Below are 18907 nucleotides of genomic sequence, written 5' to 3' on the forward strand. Positions count from 1 at the left end.
AAAATAAATACACATAATAATTAAACCAATAACAAACAGGTAAGTATGACAAGACACGTGACAGAAGACAGAAAATGTCCAAGCAAAAGACCTGACACTGCCATTTCAAAATATATTAAAACACTGCCTCACCTACACTTGTCTTTGTTGTGCTAATTAAGCTACTTTGAGTTTGAAAGAAGGAGTTCGGAGGCCTGAGAAAAACATGAAAGCAGATATAAGGCTTAAAGAATAACTTTACCAAACATTCAGCTCTACAGACACACTCTTATCCACAGACTACATGTTACATTTAATCCACTATAGTTCCCCACTAAGGTATCAGGTAGCAACTACTTATAGAGTACAACAGAAAAATAAGGTAATTGTCAGAAAGAATCTAATAAGTAGTAACTAGATAATTAGAAGCAACCTTCTAATTATCTAGTTACTACTTATTAGATTCTTTCTGATGGATAGTAAAGCTGCCAAGGACTGTATTTTAGCTTGGTATGGCAGCATGTTCCTGATGAATAACCACACATCATGTATTTATCTGTCTGTCATTATGGAGTTGTCCTCCAGGTGAGTTGGTTTTTCTGTTGCAATGGTGCACAATTCTGCCTGAGTACCAGAATCCCAGCAGAACTCGCTGTACACTTCAAACCTTGCCTGTCCGTCTAAGGGATGACAAGAGACCTGCTAGAAGCTGCCCTCACTTCCATGACAGCATTTCAAACCTTCGAACCTACTTCCTGCCCGCCCACTGCTCTGTGACATGGTGGCACTTACCTGATTGTGTCATTTACACACAAGTGTCATCATTCAGCTGAGTACAGTGACAGTCCTTCAGGAGTTACAGGCTTAGTTCAAGGGTACAATGGCCCTGGCTATCTATCTTGTATGCTGGACTCATAAGTTACAGTGCTAACATTTAGCTACATCTCTCTGTTCTGTTCTTGTCTGTGCACAACCGGGAGCTTGTGACCTGCTTCACGAATGGTCCCCTAAGCGATATATGACATCCGTTTAGCATACCATCACTATTGAATTACTGCCATGAATTGCATTATCTGCATTATTGATCTCATCCCAAACCTTCAGTCCTAATCAGTTATAAATAATATGCAAAGAGCTTTCTAGTTTCATTCAGAACTTTTATGCCATTTGGCAGACGCCTTTATCTAGAGTGACTTACATTTTATCTCATTTCATACAACTGAGCAATTGATGGTTAAAGGCTTTGCTCAGGGGCCCAGCAGTTATAGCTTCGTGGACCTGAGATTTGAACTCACAACCTTCCACTTGGTAGACCTTAACACCTTAAGAATTTCTCTGTCATTCAAGATTAGATCCTATTTCCACTGTGAAATATTTTACATATTTGGCAGACAATTTTGGATACACCAACTTACAACTGAGCTGAGTTAAAAGGTCGACCAGCAGAACTGAGATTCAGTAGTCCAGACCTTTAACAAATGAGCCACTGCTGTCCAAGTCACTCAAAACAGAATTACTCACACTTAGTTATATCAAATCCCTGCTAACACGTGAGCAACTTGTGTATAACACTGCAGATCCCTGCTTTAATTCATAAAAAGTGATAAGGCAGTGCCATATCACTATCCCTCATCCTGTCAATCTGCTAGCTCATATTGTGTATACTATATTTGGTAGGAATTAGAGTTGTGTTAATACCACCAACATTGTGAATAACCCTTCCTACCCCTCTTATGGACTTTTCACCTAGAAGGTACCAGGGCATCTTTACCAACTCCATAAGCAATAGTTCCTTCCCTGAGGCAGTCAGAATTTTCAACATCCTGCTGTCTGTTAACACTCAGCTGAACCAATCAAAACCAACCAACAACCACCACGGTACATCCATCACTGAGCAACTGCACTTTATAACTGCACCTTTGGACACTTTACTATTATAACTCTTACTGATGCTACTATGATCAATAGCTGCTGTCACAGTCAGTAGTTTACAGACAATGATTTGCACTACTTTTATCCACTCAACACTGTTTCTCTTGTCCTGTCTAGTTGGCTTTAAACTGTCCTGTGTATTTATTGTTCCGTGTATGTATTGTCTTGTTTATGCTTGTCTCACATTATCATGCATTTGCACTTTATTTAGATCTATGTACTGTGCCACTGCATTATGTCTTGCACCAGTGTCCGGGGGAACCAACATATCATTCTGAATTATATACAGATTATATAGTGAAATGACCATAAAAACATTTAACTTGACTCAAGTGAAGCTCTGAGCTCAATGATTAGACATGCTGCACTTTAGCAACCAGCTGCTTATAAGATAAATTCATTAGGCAGTTTTTCTCTAGAGATAGAAATGAGCATGTCTTTCTGTAATCTCTATGGCAAATCATTTTCATTGCGTTTGCACTGAATTTTGTATTGTGTTTGTTGTTGTTTGCACTGAGTTGTGGTAATTTTGTATTGTTATACCTATACAGCACCATCCTGAACACCTGCAAACAAAAATCAACATTAGTGGTATATATGTGGTATACGTGACTAACATGACTAACAAAAGTTCCTTCCCAGACCCAGTGAACAAGTTCCTTTTTTGAGTATTGGTTCCTTTCAGGGTCTCTTCCTTATTGTAATTCAAAGATGTCATTCCTTTATTCTGCAGATGCTGGACTGCACAATGAGACTGTAGTCCACAAAAGTTGCTCTGTGACAATACCATTATAAAAAGCATGCTCCAAATACTATCACTACACGATTATGAACAGGTTAAGGTGAACATTGAGAATGAATAGAGGTAGCGATGATGAGCTTCTGAGCACAGTATAACAGAGCACTGAGATCATTGTAGAGCTCACGGGATTGGCCCAGGACATGACTCTACTCCTAATTAAAGACAAAGAAAAAGAAAACGAGCAAGAAATAGAAAGGGAGAGAGAACAAGATATAATAAGATATAACAAGATATAATAAGAATAAGATGAGGAGCATAATTAATTATAACACATTTCACTTGTCTTACAAGAAGATAAGACTCTTAATCACATACCTCCCCACTCCACACTCGCAAACGAAGCAAGATAATAAGAAAGAAACAAAGAAACAGGGAGAGCGCACTCATATCCTATATACATAAACTTTGCATCATATTCTATTTCTTTTTGTACGGTAAAACCAATCGCTATTACGTTCACTTAACAAATTACCACCGGACTCATTGCTATGGCAACACACACCGTCATTCACTTGTCCTCTGTCACGCAAGAGATCAGTGTTTCAAGCTTTCTTCCCTTTACAATACATTACATTCTCTCAAAGCCATTCTAATAGCTGACTCCAATCACTCGCTTTCTTTAGGGCTGCAATTCAGTGGTTGCCTAATCAGATTTCCCATCAATTAGCCGACTGGACTATAAATCATATTTAACATTAGTCTAAAAATGACCAAATGGCACTCAGACAAACCTGGGAATTAGAGTCAAACTGCGCTTACACAGACCATGTGGATCTAAAGCCTGGGCTGATAAAGTCAAATCAATTTAATGTAATCTTCCCATATTACACAATTATATTCATGAACAATTTTTTTCTCATTGCAACAATTTCCTAACATTATTGTTACCCTCCAAACACTTTATCTATCTAGCTATGTAACCTTTTATAACTGCATACAATATAAATTATGTGATATATTTTCTGAAATTGTGAGAGAGGTTAAATTGGGATCTTAAAATGGGGAAGAGTTTCTTTCATAGGCGGTAACAGTGTGTCACAACCAAGAAGGAAGGAGACAGACCCGTACGCAGGATGGCTTCAAATGAAAGGGGTGTAATAAATAAAGAAGACAAAGACAGAAAAGACGATCACTGAAACAATACAAATGACGACACTTAACAATGACTAGACATAACGAAGGGGTAAACGTAACTAATGATTCCGTGCTGCCATCTGCAATGCGGCTCACTTAAATATAAAAGACAATGATGACACAATATGGATCAGGTGTCCGGGCTGAGTCCTGACAGTGTTGGAATAGCACTTTTTAACCTATGTTATTACATTAAGTAACATCTTTAGTACAAAAATGTGATTTAATATTCTCCTAAGGTGGTCCAACATTCCTGGGAATTTATTCAGTAATTAAATTCAATAAAATTGTGTGTTTGTACAATGTCTTTATACATTTAGCAACAAGTGTACAAGTGACACATATACCTGGCTAGGCAAAGCAAGATAACTAACTACCAATGCAACAGAATGCTTTGGAATTACTTTGATTAATGTTATAATAGGGAAAAACACAACACCATTAATTCAGCCAACTGAAAGGTTGAAGCTCATTAAAAATCATACAAACGCTGCAGTATTCGGAAGAGCTTCTTATTTTTCAAAATTAGAGAGGTTTTCTGCAGATATGGGGCAAAACACGTCATGTGACGTCATCAAAGCATGCATTCAGCCAAAGCTCTCTTCAATTCATTTCATGTCTGTTAAACATGAGTGCAGCCACCACAGGAAGTATTTACATACATGTCTTCACTGGTAGGTGTTTACAAGAAGAATCATAAAGAAACTCTGAAATCCTGGAGGGATTTACATAGCGGTTAAATAGAGTTTGTTAAAAAGCAGAAAAATTCTAACCAAACTTGCACTCTTGTGAAAATCAGCAAGCCAAGTGGAATCATCAGTAAACATACTGTGCCAAAACTGAGGGAAAAGAGAGAGAGAGAGAGAGAGAGAGAGAGAGAGAGAGAGAGAGAGAGAGAGAGAGAGAGATAACAGAGTGAGAGAGAGAGATAGCAGAGAGAGAGAGAGAGAGAGAGAGAGAGAGATAGCAGAGAGAGATGACAGAGAGAGAGAGAGAGATAGCAGAGAGAGAGAAAGAGAGAAAGAGAGAGAAAGAGAGAGATAGCAGAGCGAGAGAGAGAGAAAGAGAGAGAGATAGCAGAGAGAAAGAGGGAGAGATAGCAGAGAGAGATGACAGAGAGAGAGAGAGAGATAGCAGAGAGAGAGAAAGAGAGAAAGAGAGAGAAAGAGAGAGATAGCAGAGCGAGAGAGAGAGAAAGAGAGAGAGATAGCAGGGAGAAAGAGGGATAGATAGCAGAGAGAGAGAGAGAGAGAGCAGAGAGAGAGAGAGAGAGAGAGAGAGAGAGAGCAGAGAGAGATAACAGAGAGAGAGAGAGAGATAGCAGAGAGAGAGAAAGAGAGAAAGAGAGAGAAAGAGAGAGATAGCAGAGCGAGAGAGAGAGAAAGAGAGAGAGATAGCAGAGAGAAAGAGGGAGAGATAGCAGAGAGAGAGAGAGCAGAGAGAGAGAGAGAGAGAGAGAGAGAGAGAGAGATAGCAGAGAGAGAGAGAGAGAGAGCAGAGAGAGAGAGAGAGAGAGAGAGAGAGAGAGAGAGAGAGAGAGAGAGAGAGAGAGAGAGAGAGAGAGAGAGAGAGAGAGAGCAGAGAGACATAGAGGGTCTTGGCAGCATGATTTATCCCATGGAATAGCTAAATAGATTTCAGAAAGATTGTACTAGAAGTTTTTTTTACATTTTTATATAATTATAGCCTAAGACAAGCAGAATAAACACTGGAAGGTTGTAACATTGTTTGTTTTACAAAAGGTTTCCGTTACTATCCGACTTCCAAATGTAATAAAAGGCTCACATGCTCTTTTCCTGGCCACGCTGTGTGTTCTGAATACTGTTCTGCCAAGATTTTTACACAAAAGTTCACAAACATTAATAGTAATATTGATTAACTTTTTTTTTCTTTTTCAAATTTAACTTTGCGATACTCTCTCATACTTCTGTTCAAGTTAAATCTTTATTCATCTGGACCCTCAGTCAAGGGAAAGATATTTTGTCATATCTGTTCTGTGAACAGTGTTAGCCTTATGGAATAATGTATAATACTTTTCTACATATTGTATATTACTGTATATCTATAATAAAATCAAATGCAATCCTCTGTGTATAAGCGTATCTGTCTGGCACAGTTTGTGCTCTATGTAGCTGTACCATATAGAGTATATGATCATGGAGGAGTTCAGAAGACACTTGACTTCACTACACAATTAGTGGACACCATATGTAGACTTTACTCTCTTAATGTGGTGGGCTAACGATCCGCGTCTACGCCCTTGCAGACTGCTATACAGCACCAGAGGAGGCAGAGTGATGATAGCGAGTCCCATGTAAACGTTCTAATCATGTTAGGAACCAGGAGCTTATGACCTCCACATCCCCACAACCCTGCTCTCTAATTAGAGCTCTGCACTGGGTGTGTACAGATACACTACAATGTAGTCATGTGTGTAAAGGTATAGGTTTACCTTCAGACTAGTGGAGAAAGGAAATAATAGTCAATAATGATTTTAATGGATGTTGATGGAGGGATGACAGGAGGGAGCAAAAATACAGTGGAAGTGAGGCAGTAAATGAAAACACACAGACGAACACACACAGACTCTTGGACAAACATTAACACAGTGATTTTCCTGGGTGGCTCCTAAACGGCAAAAATTACAAGGGAAAGAAAAGTAGGTGCTCGTTTATTTCTGTCTCAATTAAACAAAAAAAATTTAACTACCATTTATTAAAGGCATTTGAATCACATCTACATAGAACTTGTCTGTCACTACATGGTAGATAATGGTTATTGTGTGTTAAGGTTCAAATTACTACCAGGAAAAACTGATACTTGATGGGGTTCTTTGTGCATTTCACAATTTTCCATTTTTCCAATTAAAATCCCCCTGTTCAGCTCACACAGTGCACAAAATGGGCTCAAGGATTAAGGCTTTCTAAATCAAGTCTGTTATGCACGTTATGGGAGAATAACATGGTAGCTGAACACATTTAGTGTCAGAATGTATGTGCTAAGCTAGCTAAAGAGCTGTCTTAATTCAAGTGTCATGGTTTATTTTGAACAACTAGGCTATTGTTTAAGTTAAGACATGCAGACCTTAAGACTAACTAGCATGCTAGTTATGTGAGATAAGAGGAAGCACTACACACTGTTTGTGATGCTTTAAAATGGCAGGTGTTGAGGTACTTATGACTGCCTGATTATTCAAAGCTGTGCTGGATAGAGAAACATTGATTAGTTTTGTCATGCTAATACTTTAATCTGAATAGTACAGTCATGCAACAGCTTCAGTTGTTACTTTTCTCTTATGCATAAAAATTACCTTACTTCATAGTGAATAATTCTTTTGCATGGTCACAGCTAATTCCCCAACTCCGATACCAAACATTTATCCTGTTGACTCATTCTAGCATGAATAGAGCATTTTGTCTCTTGAGAGCCATTACCACACTTACATGACACACTCCTCCACAAAGCATGATGGTACTTATTCACTTGTGAGAGACATACCTGCTCAGGAACATAATGTAGGTATAGACAGAGAGACAAGAAGGCTGGGTGGTTTTTTTTGCTGCTCTTTTTTTTTCAATCAAAGATACTATGATGCTGAAGTAAATCTGGTCTGGATGAAAGGCTGTTCAATCTGAGACTACATTAAAAAGTGCACCAGGTGGCATTTGACAAGATATTGTCAAAAATGTTCAAAACACAAATTTCACATAAGAAGTTTTGACTCAGACTCATACTGTCAAGAACACACACACACATACACACACACACACACACACAGAGAGAGAACAGACATGAGAGAAGAGTTTCTAACTGCAAGTGTAAGAATGTGTGTTTACTGGGTCAGGCTGTAGATGGTGAGCAGGTTGCTGAGCAGTTTGGAGCAGGAGGGGTCTCCCCATCATGAAGCATAACCTGAGGGGCCATGCTCTACTTTTGCACAAACACACACACACACACACACACACACACACACACACACACAAAACCAAACACAAAACTTCACAGAGTTATATCTCCTTGGGGTTTCTGGTGTGGATTTAGGCTTGGCTTGGGGAGTGCTTTCTGGGTCACTCTGAAGAAAGGAGAGGAAAAGATAAGCAAAGAATACAGAATAAAAGAGTGAGAGTGTGTGTGTGTGTGTGTGTGTGTGTGTGTGTGTGTGTGTGTGTGTGTGTGTGTGTGTGTTTAAATGAAGCAGGGAAAGATAGCTTGTAATCAAATACTGATCAGATAGACACTTGAATATTAAACTATTACAAGACCTTAAAATGAAAGATGCACAATCAAGCCATAACTTTATATATAATCAGGATACAATACAACAAGCAACCTCCTCACAATTAGTGGGCAGAAAGTGTATGGTCAATTAACATCCATGTAAAAAGTTTAAATACTGATAATGCAAAGTTCATAACACACCACTTCACAACACAGTTAATAACACACAACTCCACAACACAGTTCACAACACACCACTCCACAACACAGTTCACAACACAGTTCACAACACACCACTCCACAACACAGTTCACAACACAGTTCACAACACACCACTCCACAACACAGTTCACAACACAGTTCACAACACACCACTCCACAACACAGTTCACAACACAGTTCACAACACACAACTCCACAACACAGTTCACAACACAGTTCACAACACACCACTCCACAACACAGTTCACAACACAGTTCACAACACACCACTTCACAACACAGTTCACAACACAGTCCACAACACACCACTCCACAACACAATTCACAACACAGTCCACAACACACCACTTCACAACACAGTTCACAACACACCACTCCACAAAACAGTTCACAACACAGTTCACAACACACCACTCCACAACACAGTTCACAACACAGTTCACAACACACCACTCCACAACACAGTTCACAACACAGTTCACAACACACCACTTCACAACACAGTTCACAACACAGTCCACAACACACCACTCCACAACACAATTCACAACACAGTCCACAACACACCACTTCACAACACAGTTCACAACACACCACTCCACAACACAGTTCACAACACAGTTCACAACACACCACTTCACAACACAGTTCACAACACACCACTCCACAACACAGTTCACAACACAGTTCACAACACACCACTTCACAACACAGTTCACAACACAGTTCACAACACACAACTCCACAACACAGTTCACAACACACCACAACACAGTTCACAACACAGTTCACAACACACCACTTCACAACACAGTTCACAACACACCACTCCACAACACAGTTCACAACACAGTTCACAACACACCACTCCACAACACAGTTCACAACACAGTTCACAACACACCACTCCACAACACAGTTCACAACACAGTTCACAACACACCACTCCACAACACAGTTCACAACACAGTTCACAACACACCACTCCACAACACAGTTCACAACACAGTTCACAACACACCACTCCACAACACAGTTCACAACACACCACTCCACAAAACAGTTCACAACACAGTCCACAACACAGTTCACAACACAGTTCACAACACACCACTTCACAACACAGTTCACAACACACCACTCCACAACACAGTTCACAACACAGTCCACAACACACCACTCCACAACACAATTCACAACACAGTCCACAACACACCACTTCACAACACAGTTCACAACACACCACTCCACAAAACAGTTCACAACACAGTTCACAACACACAACTCCACAACACAGTTCACAACACACCACTCCACAACACAGTTCACAACACACCACTCCACAACACAGTTCACAACACAGTTCACAACACACCACTCCACAAAACAGTTCACAACACAGTCCACAACACACCACTCCACAACACAATTCACAACACAGTTCACAACACAGTTCACAACACACCACTCCACAACACAGTTCACAACACAGTTCACAACACACCACTCCACAACACAATTCACAACACAGTTCACAACACAGTTCACAACACACCACTCCACAACACAGTTCACAACACAGTTCACAACACACCACTCCACAACACAGTTCACAACACATCACTCCACACTTTCTGGGTCACTCTGAAGAAAGGAGAGGAAAAGATAAGCAAAGAATACAGAATAAAAGAGAGAGAGAGTGTGTGTGTGTGTGTGTGTGTGTGTGTGTGTGTGTGTGTGTGTGTGTTTAAATGAAGCAGGGAAAGATAGCTTGTAATCAAATACTGATCAGATAGACACTTGAATATTAAACTATTACAAGACCTTAAAATGAAAGATGCACAATCAAGCCATAACTTTATATATAATCAGGATACAATACAACAAGCAACCTCCTCACAATTAGTGGGCAGAAAGTACACAGTTCACAACACACCACAACACAGTTCACAACACAGTTCACAACACACCACTTCACAACACAGTTCATAACACACCACTCCACAACACAGTTCACAACACAGTTCACAACACACCACTCCACAACACAGTTCACAACACAGTTCACAACACACCACTTCACAACACAGTTCACAACACACCACACCACAACACAGTTCACAACACGTGCAAAACACACTTCATGAAAGACAAGATTTTCCTCTTCTGCTGTTTCTATCTGTCAGACTGAGACAACACATCACTCCACAACACAGTTCACAACACAGTTCACAACACACCACTTCACAACACAGTTCACAACACACCACTCCACAACACAGTTCACAACATAGTTCACAACACACCACTCCACAACACAGTTCACAACACAGTTCACAACACACCACTCCACAACACAGTTCACAACACACCACTCCACAAAACAGTTCACAACACAGTCCACAACACAGTTCACAACACAGTTCACAACACACCACTTCACAACACAGTTCACAGCACACCACTCCACAACACAGTTCACAACACAGTCCACAACACACCACTCCACAACACAATTCACAACACAGTCCACAACACACCACTTCACAACACAGTTCACAACACACCACTTCACAACACAGTTCACAACACACCACTTCACAACACAGTTCACAACACACCACTCCACAACACAGTTCACAACACAGTTCACAACACACCACTTCACAACACAGTTCACAACACACCACTCCACAACACAGTTCACAACACAGTTCACAACACACCACTCCACAACACAGTTCACAACACAGTTCACAACACAAAACTCCACAACACAGTTCACAACACAGTTCACAACACAGTTCACAACACACCACTCCACAACACAGTTCACAACACAGTTCACAACACACCACTCCACAACACAGTTCACAACACAGTTCACAACACACCACTTCACAACACAGTTCACAACACACCACTCCACAACACAGTTCACAACACAGTTCACAACACACCACTTCACAACACAGTTCACAACACAGTCCACAACACACCACTCCACAACACAATTCACAACACAGTCCACAACACACCACTTCACAACACAGTTCACAACACACCACTTCACAACACAGTTCACAACACACCACTTCACAACACAGTTCACAACACACCACTCCACAACACAGTTCACAACACAGTTCACAACACACCACTCCACAAAACAGTTCACAACACAGTCCACAACACACCACTCCACAACACAATTCACAACACAGTTCACAACACAGTTCACAACACACCACTCCACAACACAGTTCACAACACAGTTCACAACACACCACTCCACAACACAATTCACAACACAGTTCACAACACAGTTCACAACACACCACTCCACAACACAGTTCACAACACAGTTCACAACACACCACTCCACAACACAGTTCACAACACATCACTCCACAACACAGTTCACAACACAGTTCACAACACACCACTCCACAACACAGTTCACAACACATCACTCCACAACACAGTTCACAACACAGTTCACAACACACCACTTCACAACACAGTTCACAACACAGTTCACAACACAGTTCACAACACACCACTCCACAACACAGTTCACAACACAGTTCACAACACACCACTCCACAACACAGTTCACAACACATCACTCCACAACACAGTTCACAACACAGTTCACAACACACCACTCCACAACACAGTTCACAACACATCACTCCACAACACAGTTCACAACACAGTTCACAACACACCACTCCACAACACAGTTCACAACACATCACTCCACAACACAGTTCACAGCACACCACTCCACAACACAGTTCACAGCACAGCACATCACACCACAACACAGTTCACAACACGTGCAAAACACACTTCATGAAAGACAAGATTTTCCTCTTCTGCTGTTTCTATCTGTCAGACTGAGTGGCATACATTTTGAAGGTATTGGCACATTCTTGTCTCATGACCATGACTTCACCGTCTCAGACACTTCTTTCTTGATGTCTCGGTATTAACCTTTATCCTTGTTTTTGAGATTATCTTTGGCATAAGGCATAACTGCAGAAGTAAAAATGTCACTTTGTCTTAAACTGTTGTATGAGGTAATGGTCATGGCTGTGTCTTATACAAAACAGACTAACTGTTTCTTGCATTTCCTCTTTTATATTCTATATATACTCTGTGATTCTCAATAAACTTCAGAAGACTTTGCTCTCTGAACCTTGTGTCTGAGTCTCATTCATTAAAACTCCCCCAGCTTGTACAGAGGTAGTAGCAGCGGACTGAACACCGAATACAGACTTTTTCTTCATCAGAAACCCAAAGAAATCTGTCAGCTGAACTTATGCACATGGAAGCCCAGCATGTTCATCTCCCGTATGATGCAGCATGAGTGACAGTTCAAACAGATGCCGTGGCTGGGTTCATATATCTCAAAGGAAGCACGAGTTAGCCGTCATCATCCCAGGGGATGCAACAGAGGAGAACTAGATACTGTGCTGAAATTAGAAATTATTAAGCTACAAGCAAATGGGGCCAAATCTTTGAATTGCCCTGAAATGCTTGTTTTGATTACAAGATATGAAATCTTATTTGATGCCAATATCTGTGCTCTGTTGTATCTAATAGAGAGCATAATAGAGAAGGAGATAGATTAAAAGAAGCAGTGTGACAATGTGTTAAAACTGTAAAAAGGGAGAAGGTATAAAATAAATAAGAAGCACAAAAAGGTGTCTGTGTGTAAATTAGCCGAGAATTTTAGTGTGAAAGTGTGTGTACTTCAGTGTGTGTGTTTTCGAACCTTTTCTAAAAATTCTCCATGACGTAAGTGTGAGAAATTGTGTGGAATGAGGGATTTAGTCCTAAACCTGGTTTTAAATCTGTAACTGTTGTGAAGGACAAAGGCACTGTTCACTAGTATTCCATTCCATATTCACTCATTCCATTCTCATCCACTCCACTATTTCCCATTTCGTTCTGTCAACACTGCAGATTTCCACTGAGACTGGACAAGACACACACACAACAAGATAGACTCCTTCAGTCTTGCCACACACAATAGCAGACAAAAATACACAGACTTGCACTAGTCTATCTAAAAGTCTCGAATGTGAGCAGTGTGAGAAAGCAGAGGCTTAGGGATGCGAGTGTTAATGAAAAAAGAAAGAGGTGGGAGATTGGATGCAGACGCTGATGAAGGGAGAGATGACGCTTACTGTACATTGTCAAACCTCATTTGTTAGTGCAGAGAGAACAAACATGCAGGACAGATAGAATAAAGTGAGAATGAATGAAAGACTGGGAGTATGGCAGAGAGCTGAGGCAGGGGGCTGATGAAGACCTGCGGGAGGATAATGAAAGACAGGACTGAAAGCACCATCATCTCCATCACCAGGGGAATAGGTAAGGGAAAAGAGGAAAGAAAAGAGTGGACAGAAGCAGCCTGCATTAGACTGTAAGAAGGAAAATAAAGAAAGGGAAAGATAGAGAAAAAAGCGAGCAGAAAAAACGGAAGGTATGAAAATAGACAAACATCAACAGTGACAGATGCAAACACAAAGTAATGAGTGTAATCTTCAGAGCTGTCTCTGTACCTAATCAATCTCGAGATACTGGCTGCAAGATGCTGTTACAAAGATCTCTCTTGTTTCTTTTTCTCTCTCTCTCTCTGTCTCTTTCCTCCCCTGCAGTTGCTCACTCAATTTTTATTTATTTAATTTTTTTTGCAGCTGATTCTTCAGCAGGTCACCTTTCATTTGCTTTTCACTTTATTTACACAACATCCATATAGTTTGGGATGTCCCACTCAGGACACAGAGATCGAATTAAATTACTATGCTGCTGTTGAGTAATGTTCTAAAGAAGCATGACCCTAACAAGGACACAGATATTTATTAGCTTGCTTGCTATTTACTATTGCTGTAGTTACTAAGTTTTCATAGGGACTGATTAATGTAGCTTAACACTTCAAGACATGTATGTGCATGCATCATTCAGTCTACTTACTGATACTGGTATTTGCCAGTATTGTATAAAATACTATAAAATTATCGAACCCTAACCCTAACCCTGGGTCTTTCTTTCACTGACCTGCTCAATAAATATTTGCCTGGATGTCACAAGCAATATGGCTGACATTATATAGTTACTTTTGAGTCTCAGATACCATGATTCTGCTGTGTGACTGAAAAATGTCTACACCTTCTGATGAGAATAAACATTACTCATGAAAACTTATTCATATTCAAGATAATTCATAAAATTAATATAATTCATCTAATTTATATTTGAGAAAAAATGTAAGTCACTATAGATAAGGGTGTCTGCTAAATGCCATAAATAAAAATGTAAATGTAAATATAAATATTCACACACACTCAACACACACAGAGTCTCCAGAACACACTCTATAAATAACGCAAACCCTTGTGCCACAGTGTTTTGGCTCAAAAACAATTCTGACAGATGCTTAGAAAACTCAACTGCAGAAACAAATTAGCACACTTCTAAACAAGTACACACATACACACACAGAAACACACACACTCACATAGAGTAAACAGTCCAATCGATTGAATACACATTCAAGGATTGCCTACTTACATGGTCTCATCATTTTTAAACTCTAGTTTTCCAGATGTTTCCTCGTAGTCTTCTCCACCACAGGCTGTACCATCGATGGTGCGGTAGGGGACAACAACAAGCCCACGGGCACCAGATGTCCTCTGAACCTTCACCTGCATGATGCCCACACTCTCACTGACCCGTGTGGACTCACTCTCAAATGTGAAGATTCCAGCGTGGTCATCATCATAGATGGTCACCGTGGCAGTATGAGCCTCTCCTAGAGCCGCCCTCAAAACCGGAGCACCCCCATCCGGCAGGTGGCCATCGCTCCCGTCCACAATGCGCGGGTTGCTCAGGTGCACATAGAAGTACTCATCCTCCTCAAAGATGTCATCATCGATTATGCCCACAGTCAGTTCTTTTAGGGTCTCCCCGGGTTTGAAGAGCAAAGTGCCTTCAGCAAATTCATAATCAGAGCCGGCGTTAGCAGTGCCATCTTCTGTACGAAAGTCAACCTGAAGAGATACATAGGTCAGCGGTCAGAAAGAAAAGCAGATGTTCTAGCCAGACCTATCAGCACATCAGTAGTAAGGGGAGGACTGGACTCTATTGAGAAATCTCTGTATCTGGATTTCCTGTGCTGAAGGAGGAAATTAGGAAGATCAGCACATGGAAAAAAATGAGAAGGAAATATATAAAAATATCACAGCAAGTTATATTTTCCCTTTAAATACAATATAAATATTTTTATAAGAAGCTTAGAGGGCTATGAAGAAAAATTATAATTATATTATACCATGTAAGCAGGCAAACATTCATTCATTCATCTTCTACCGCTTATCCGAACTACCTCGGGTCACGGGGAGCCTGTGCCTATCTCAGGCGTCATAGGGCATCAAGGCAGGATACACCCTGTACGGAGTGCCAACCCATCGAAAGGGCACACACACACTCTCATTCACTCACACAATCACACACTACGGACAATTTTCCAGAGATGCCAATCAACCTACCATGCATGTCTTTGGACCGGGGGAGGAAACCGGAGTACCCGGAGGAAACCCCAGAGGCACGGGGAGAACATGCAAACTCCACACACACAAGGTGGAGGCAGGAATCGAACCCCGAGCCTGGAGGTGTGAGGCGAATGTGCTAACCACTAAGCCACCGTGCCCCCCCAGGCAAACATTAGAACTAATAATAAGAAAATCAGATGGTGATTTCTTGTTTTCTCCTTTGCTTCATAAAGTAACAACTTTCAAACTACATGACTTGAGATTTTGGATTCTTTTATTCTGGCTGAATATAGACATAATTTATATACATTCTTTGGTTTTATTGTTCGAAAGAGATTATACAAGAAATTTTATTTAAAAAATGATTGTTAATATAAGACCTCTACAAAAATTATTTAATAGGCTCTACAAGTAAAAATCATATGTTTATGATTAAGGCTGCAATAAATGCCTTACTTTGACCCACAAATGCACAGTTTGTTACATAGTACTTTCCATGAAGAAGTTTCAGAATAAAGTCACCTTTACAGTGCACCCTGGATCTCCGCCATGCCTCACCACTGTGAGTTTCAGCAGGCCACAGTTCTCAAAGCACTGATAGAGTGCAGGTTCGAACTCCATGCGTGTGGTGTAGGGGTCATCCTCCTGCTCCCGTGTCTCTCCACTGCTCACCACCTTCCTGGCCTGATCTGCTGCATGCTTCTTCAGAATGTTCCCTGCTCCAGTCATCATCCGTGTGGCCTGAATACGGTAAAATGCTCGGCTCTTTTGCTGCTGCATCAGCACCTGAGAATAAGACCATGAAATAACATACTGTTATTTCATATAAAGTCACAAAAATAGTCAGATTTTATGAAGATGCACTCAGAAAAAATATGCTACTTATTATGGGATGTCTTTTTGCACATCTTGTGTAAGAGCATTGTCTATCTTCCCAGAACCCTCCTGTAAGGACACTCGGTTAAATTCTACAAGACTCCAAACATAGTCATACCTGATAGTTGGCCATCTCTATCAGCTGCTCCATGTCTTTATCTGGATGTTTTTGCTTAAGCTCTTTCAGCGTCCTGGCCATGTCTCTCCTGGCCTCGTCCTCATGATCACGTCCTCCAAGACCATCCTCTCCCCCCAACATTCCATCCAGGTGTGCTGCCATGCCGTCCAGCTCCAATATGTCCATCTTGTTGAAGGCTGTCTCCTTCACTCCTTCTTCACCTCCTTCTGTCTCCACCACAATTCCGTGGCTCTTGTCGGCACGGTAGTGCTTGCGATTGTACTTGTAGAAGAAGAGGCGGCGGTCAGCAACCCAAGCTTGCACCACACACACAGGGAAGAAGAGGAAGGTGAGCACAGCCTCCCAGATCTCCACCTCATCAGGGGACACCACACAGAGGATGACATAAAGCCAGACATAGGCAAAGACACTCCATGCCGCAGTCACAAAAAAGACTCGAAGATGCTTGACCTTCCTGGTCTCACCATCAGGCACCACATAGACACAAAGGCCAATAATGACAAACATGTTGAAGGCAGCGCTGCCCACGATGGTGCTTGGGCCGAGATCTCCGGCCTGAAATTGGTGCCCACACACCTCGATGACTGAAAGCAGGATCTCTGGCGCTGAAGATCCAAGAGCCATAAGGGTTAAGTTGGAGACAGTCTCATTCCAGATGCGCACTGTAGCTGTGCAGGTCTCCCCATTGGGCCTCTTGATTGTGATCTCCTTTTCTTGGGAAGTGATTACCTCAATAGAAGACATAAAGCGATCTGCAATGATCGACATACCAAGAAACATATACACCAAGGCCACAAAGTAGACAATGGCACGAGCCACCTTGTCACCCACTGAGGGATTCTGGGGGTTCCAAACAGGTAGGATCACACCATCAGAGCAGGCATCACCTTGGGAACAGTTGGCACGGGAGGATCGTAGTTCATGGGAGCCAGCATTTGAAGGGGTAGAGAAAGAGATAAGAAAAAGTAAAGGGAAAAGAATGCAGAGGGTTTGAGTGGTGAGATGCATGGTGCAGGATTGTCAGTCCTCCAGAGCAGTTGCAAAGATCTTCTCTGTGAGTTTGAGCTATGAAGAGAAAAAAGAAAGAGACTCAAAGTGATACAATCCCAATACATCATAAACCAATACCATGGGTTTGGAAAGCAATCTAGTAAGAAGGTTTAAGGTAATACAGTTGGTCATATTATAGCAAATGATGACAGTGGCCATAAAAATGGCATTCATCTGGCTGCATCAGTGTTCCACCATAAGAGATGTTTTTTTTAGTATAAACGTAGTTTAAAAATTAAATGCAACCCTTTGTCTAATATATCTAATATGCCATGTTGTTTGGAATGCCACCTCAATACATCAATTTCTCCAGACCTCAGTGTAATATAAAATGTACAAAAAAGCTTCATAATCTGAAATACTGTACATAAAGAGTTTGTGAGAGGTTTCTGGCCCTTTCATTTATCTGTTGTCATTCATCCCCTAAGATTCAGAAGTCACGTGTAGTGGAAATTTCTAATCTTGTATCTTTACCTTGTATCTGTAGTGACCAGAGACTGACATTGTCATCGGTTGTTTTCTTAAGATTATGACAAGGGCAGTAGGGACTGGAGACGAGTTGTCAGGAATTAGGCATAAAAAATGTCCAGTAAATCTTCTAGTAGGCCTTTTAGCAGACCTAAGCCCGGTCCAGATTAGCTTGATCAGGAGATGAGCATGCGGTGATTTTGAGCCAATGATTGATGATGTTTTGCTTTTACATATCTTCTTCACTTGAGTTCTGTTTATAAAATCTTGATGTAATCAATGATCGGGGCCCTTCATCTCTCATGCTATATGCGGAGTGTTGGGTCCTGCTGCTCAGCTGAGCACAATAAATTGTGAAACCTTTTTACTCTTGCCCGTGCCTACCAGTGTGATACTTTATACTTTAAATCTCTCAAACCTCAGAACTTCCACAACACACGTCACCATTCATCTCACCAGCTCTTCACTCACCTCTTCAACACCCCTTGTGACAAAAGACTTGTTTCAATATTGTTTGACAGG

General features: G+C 41.0%; 1 protein-coding gene across 1 annotated transcript in view; it reads right to left on the reverse strand.

The window, feature by feature from the left end:
* Window positions 1-18907, reverse strand: part of slc8a4b (solute carrier family 8 member 4b) — a 61502-nt gene that overhangs the window by 20309 nt on the left and 22286 nt on the right. Inside the window, exons 3-5 of the mRNA XM_060874671.1 lie at window positions 16847-17932; window positions 16375-16638; window positions 14873-15351 (exon numbers count right to left, since the gene is read on the reverse strand). Of these exons, the coding sequence (XP_060730654.1) occupies window positions 14873-15351; window positions 16375-16638; window positions 16847-17875 (1772 nt within the window). The 5' untranslated portion in view covers window positions 17876-17932. The remainder of the gene's footprint in view (window positions 1-14872; window positions 15352-16374; window positions 16639-16846; window positions 17933-18907) is intronic.

This window comes from Tachysurus vachellii, chromosome 7 (genome assembly GCF_030014155.1).
Source record: "Tachysurus vachellii isolate PV-2020 chromosome 7, HZAU_Pvac_v1, whole genome shotgun sequence".
Lineage (NCBI taxonomy): Eukaryota > Metazoa > Chordata > Actinopteri > Siluriformes > Bagridae > Tachysurus > Tachysurus vachellii.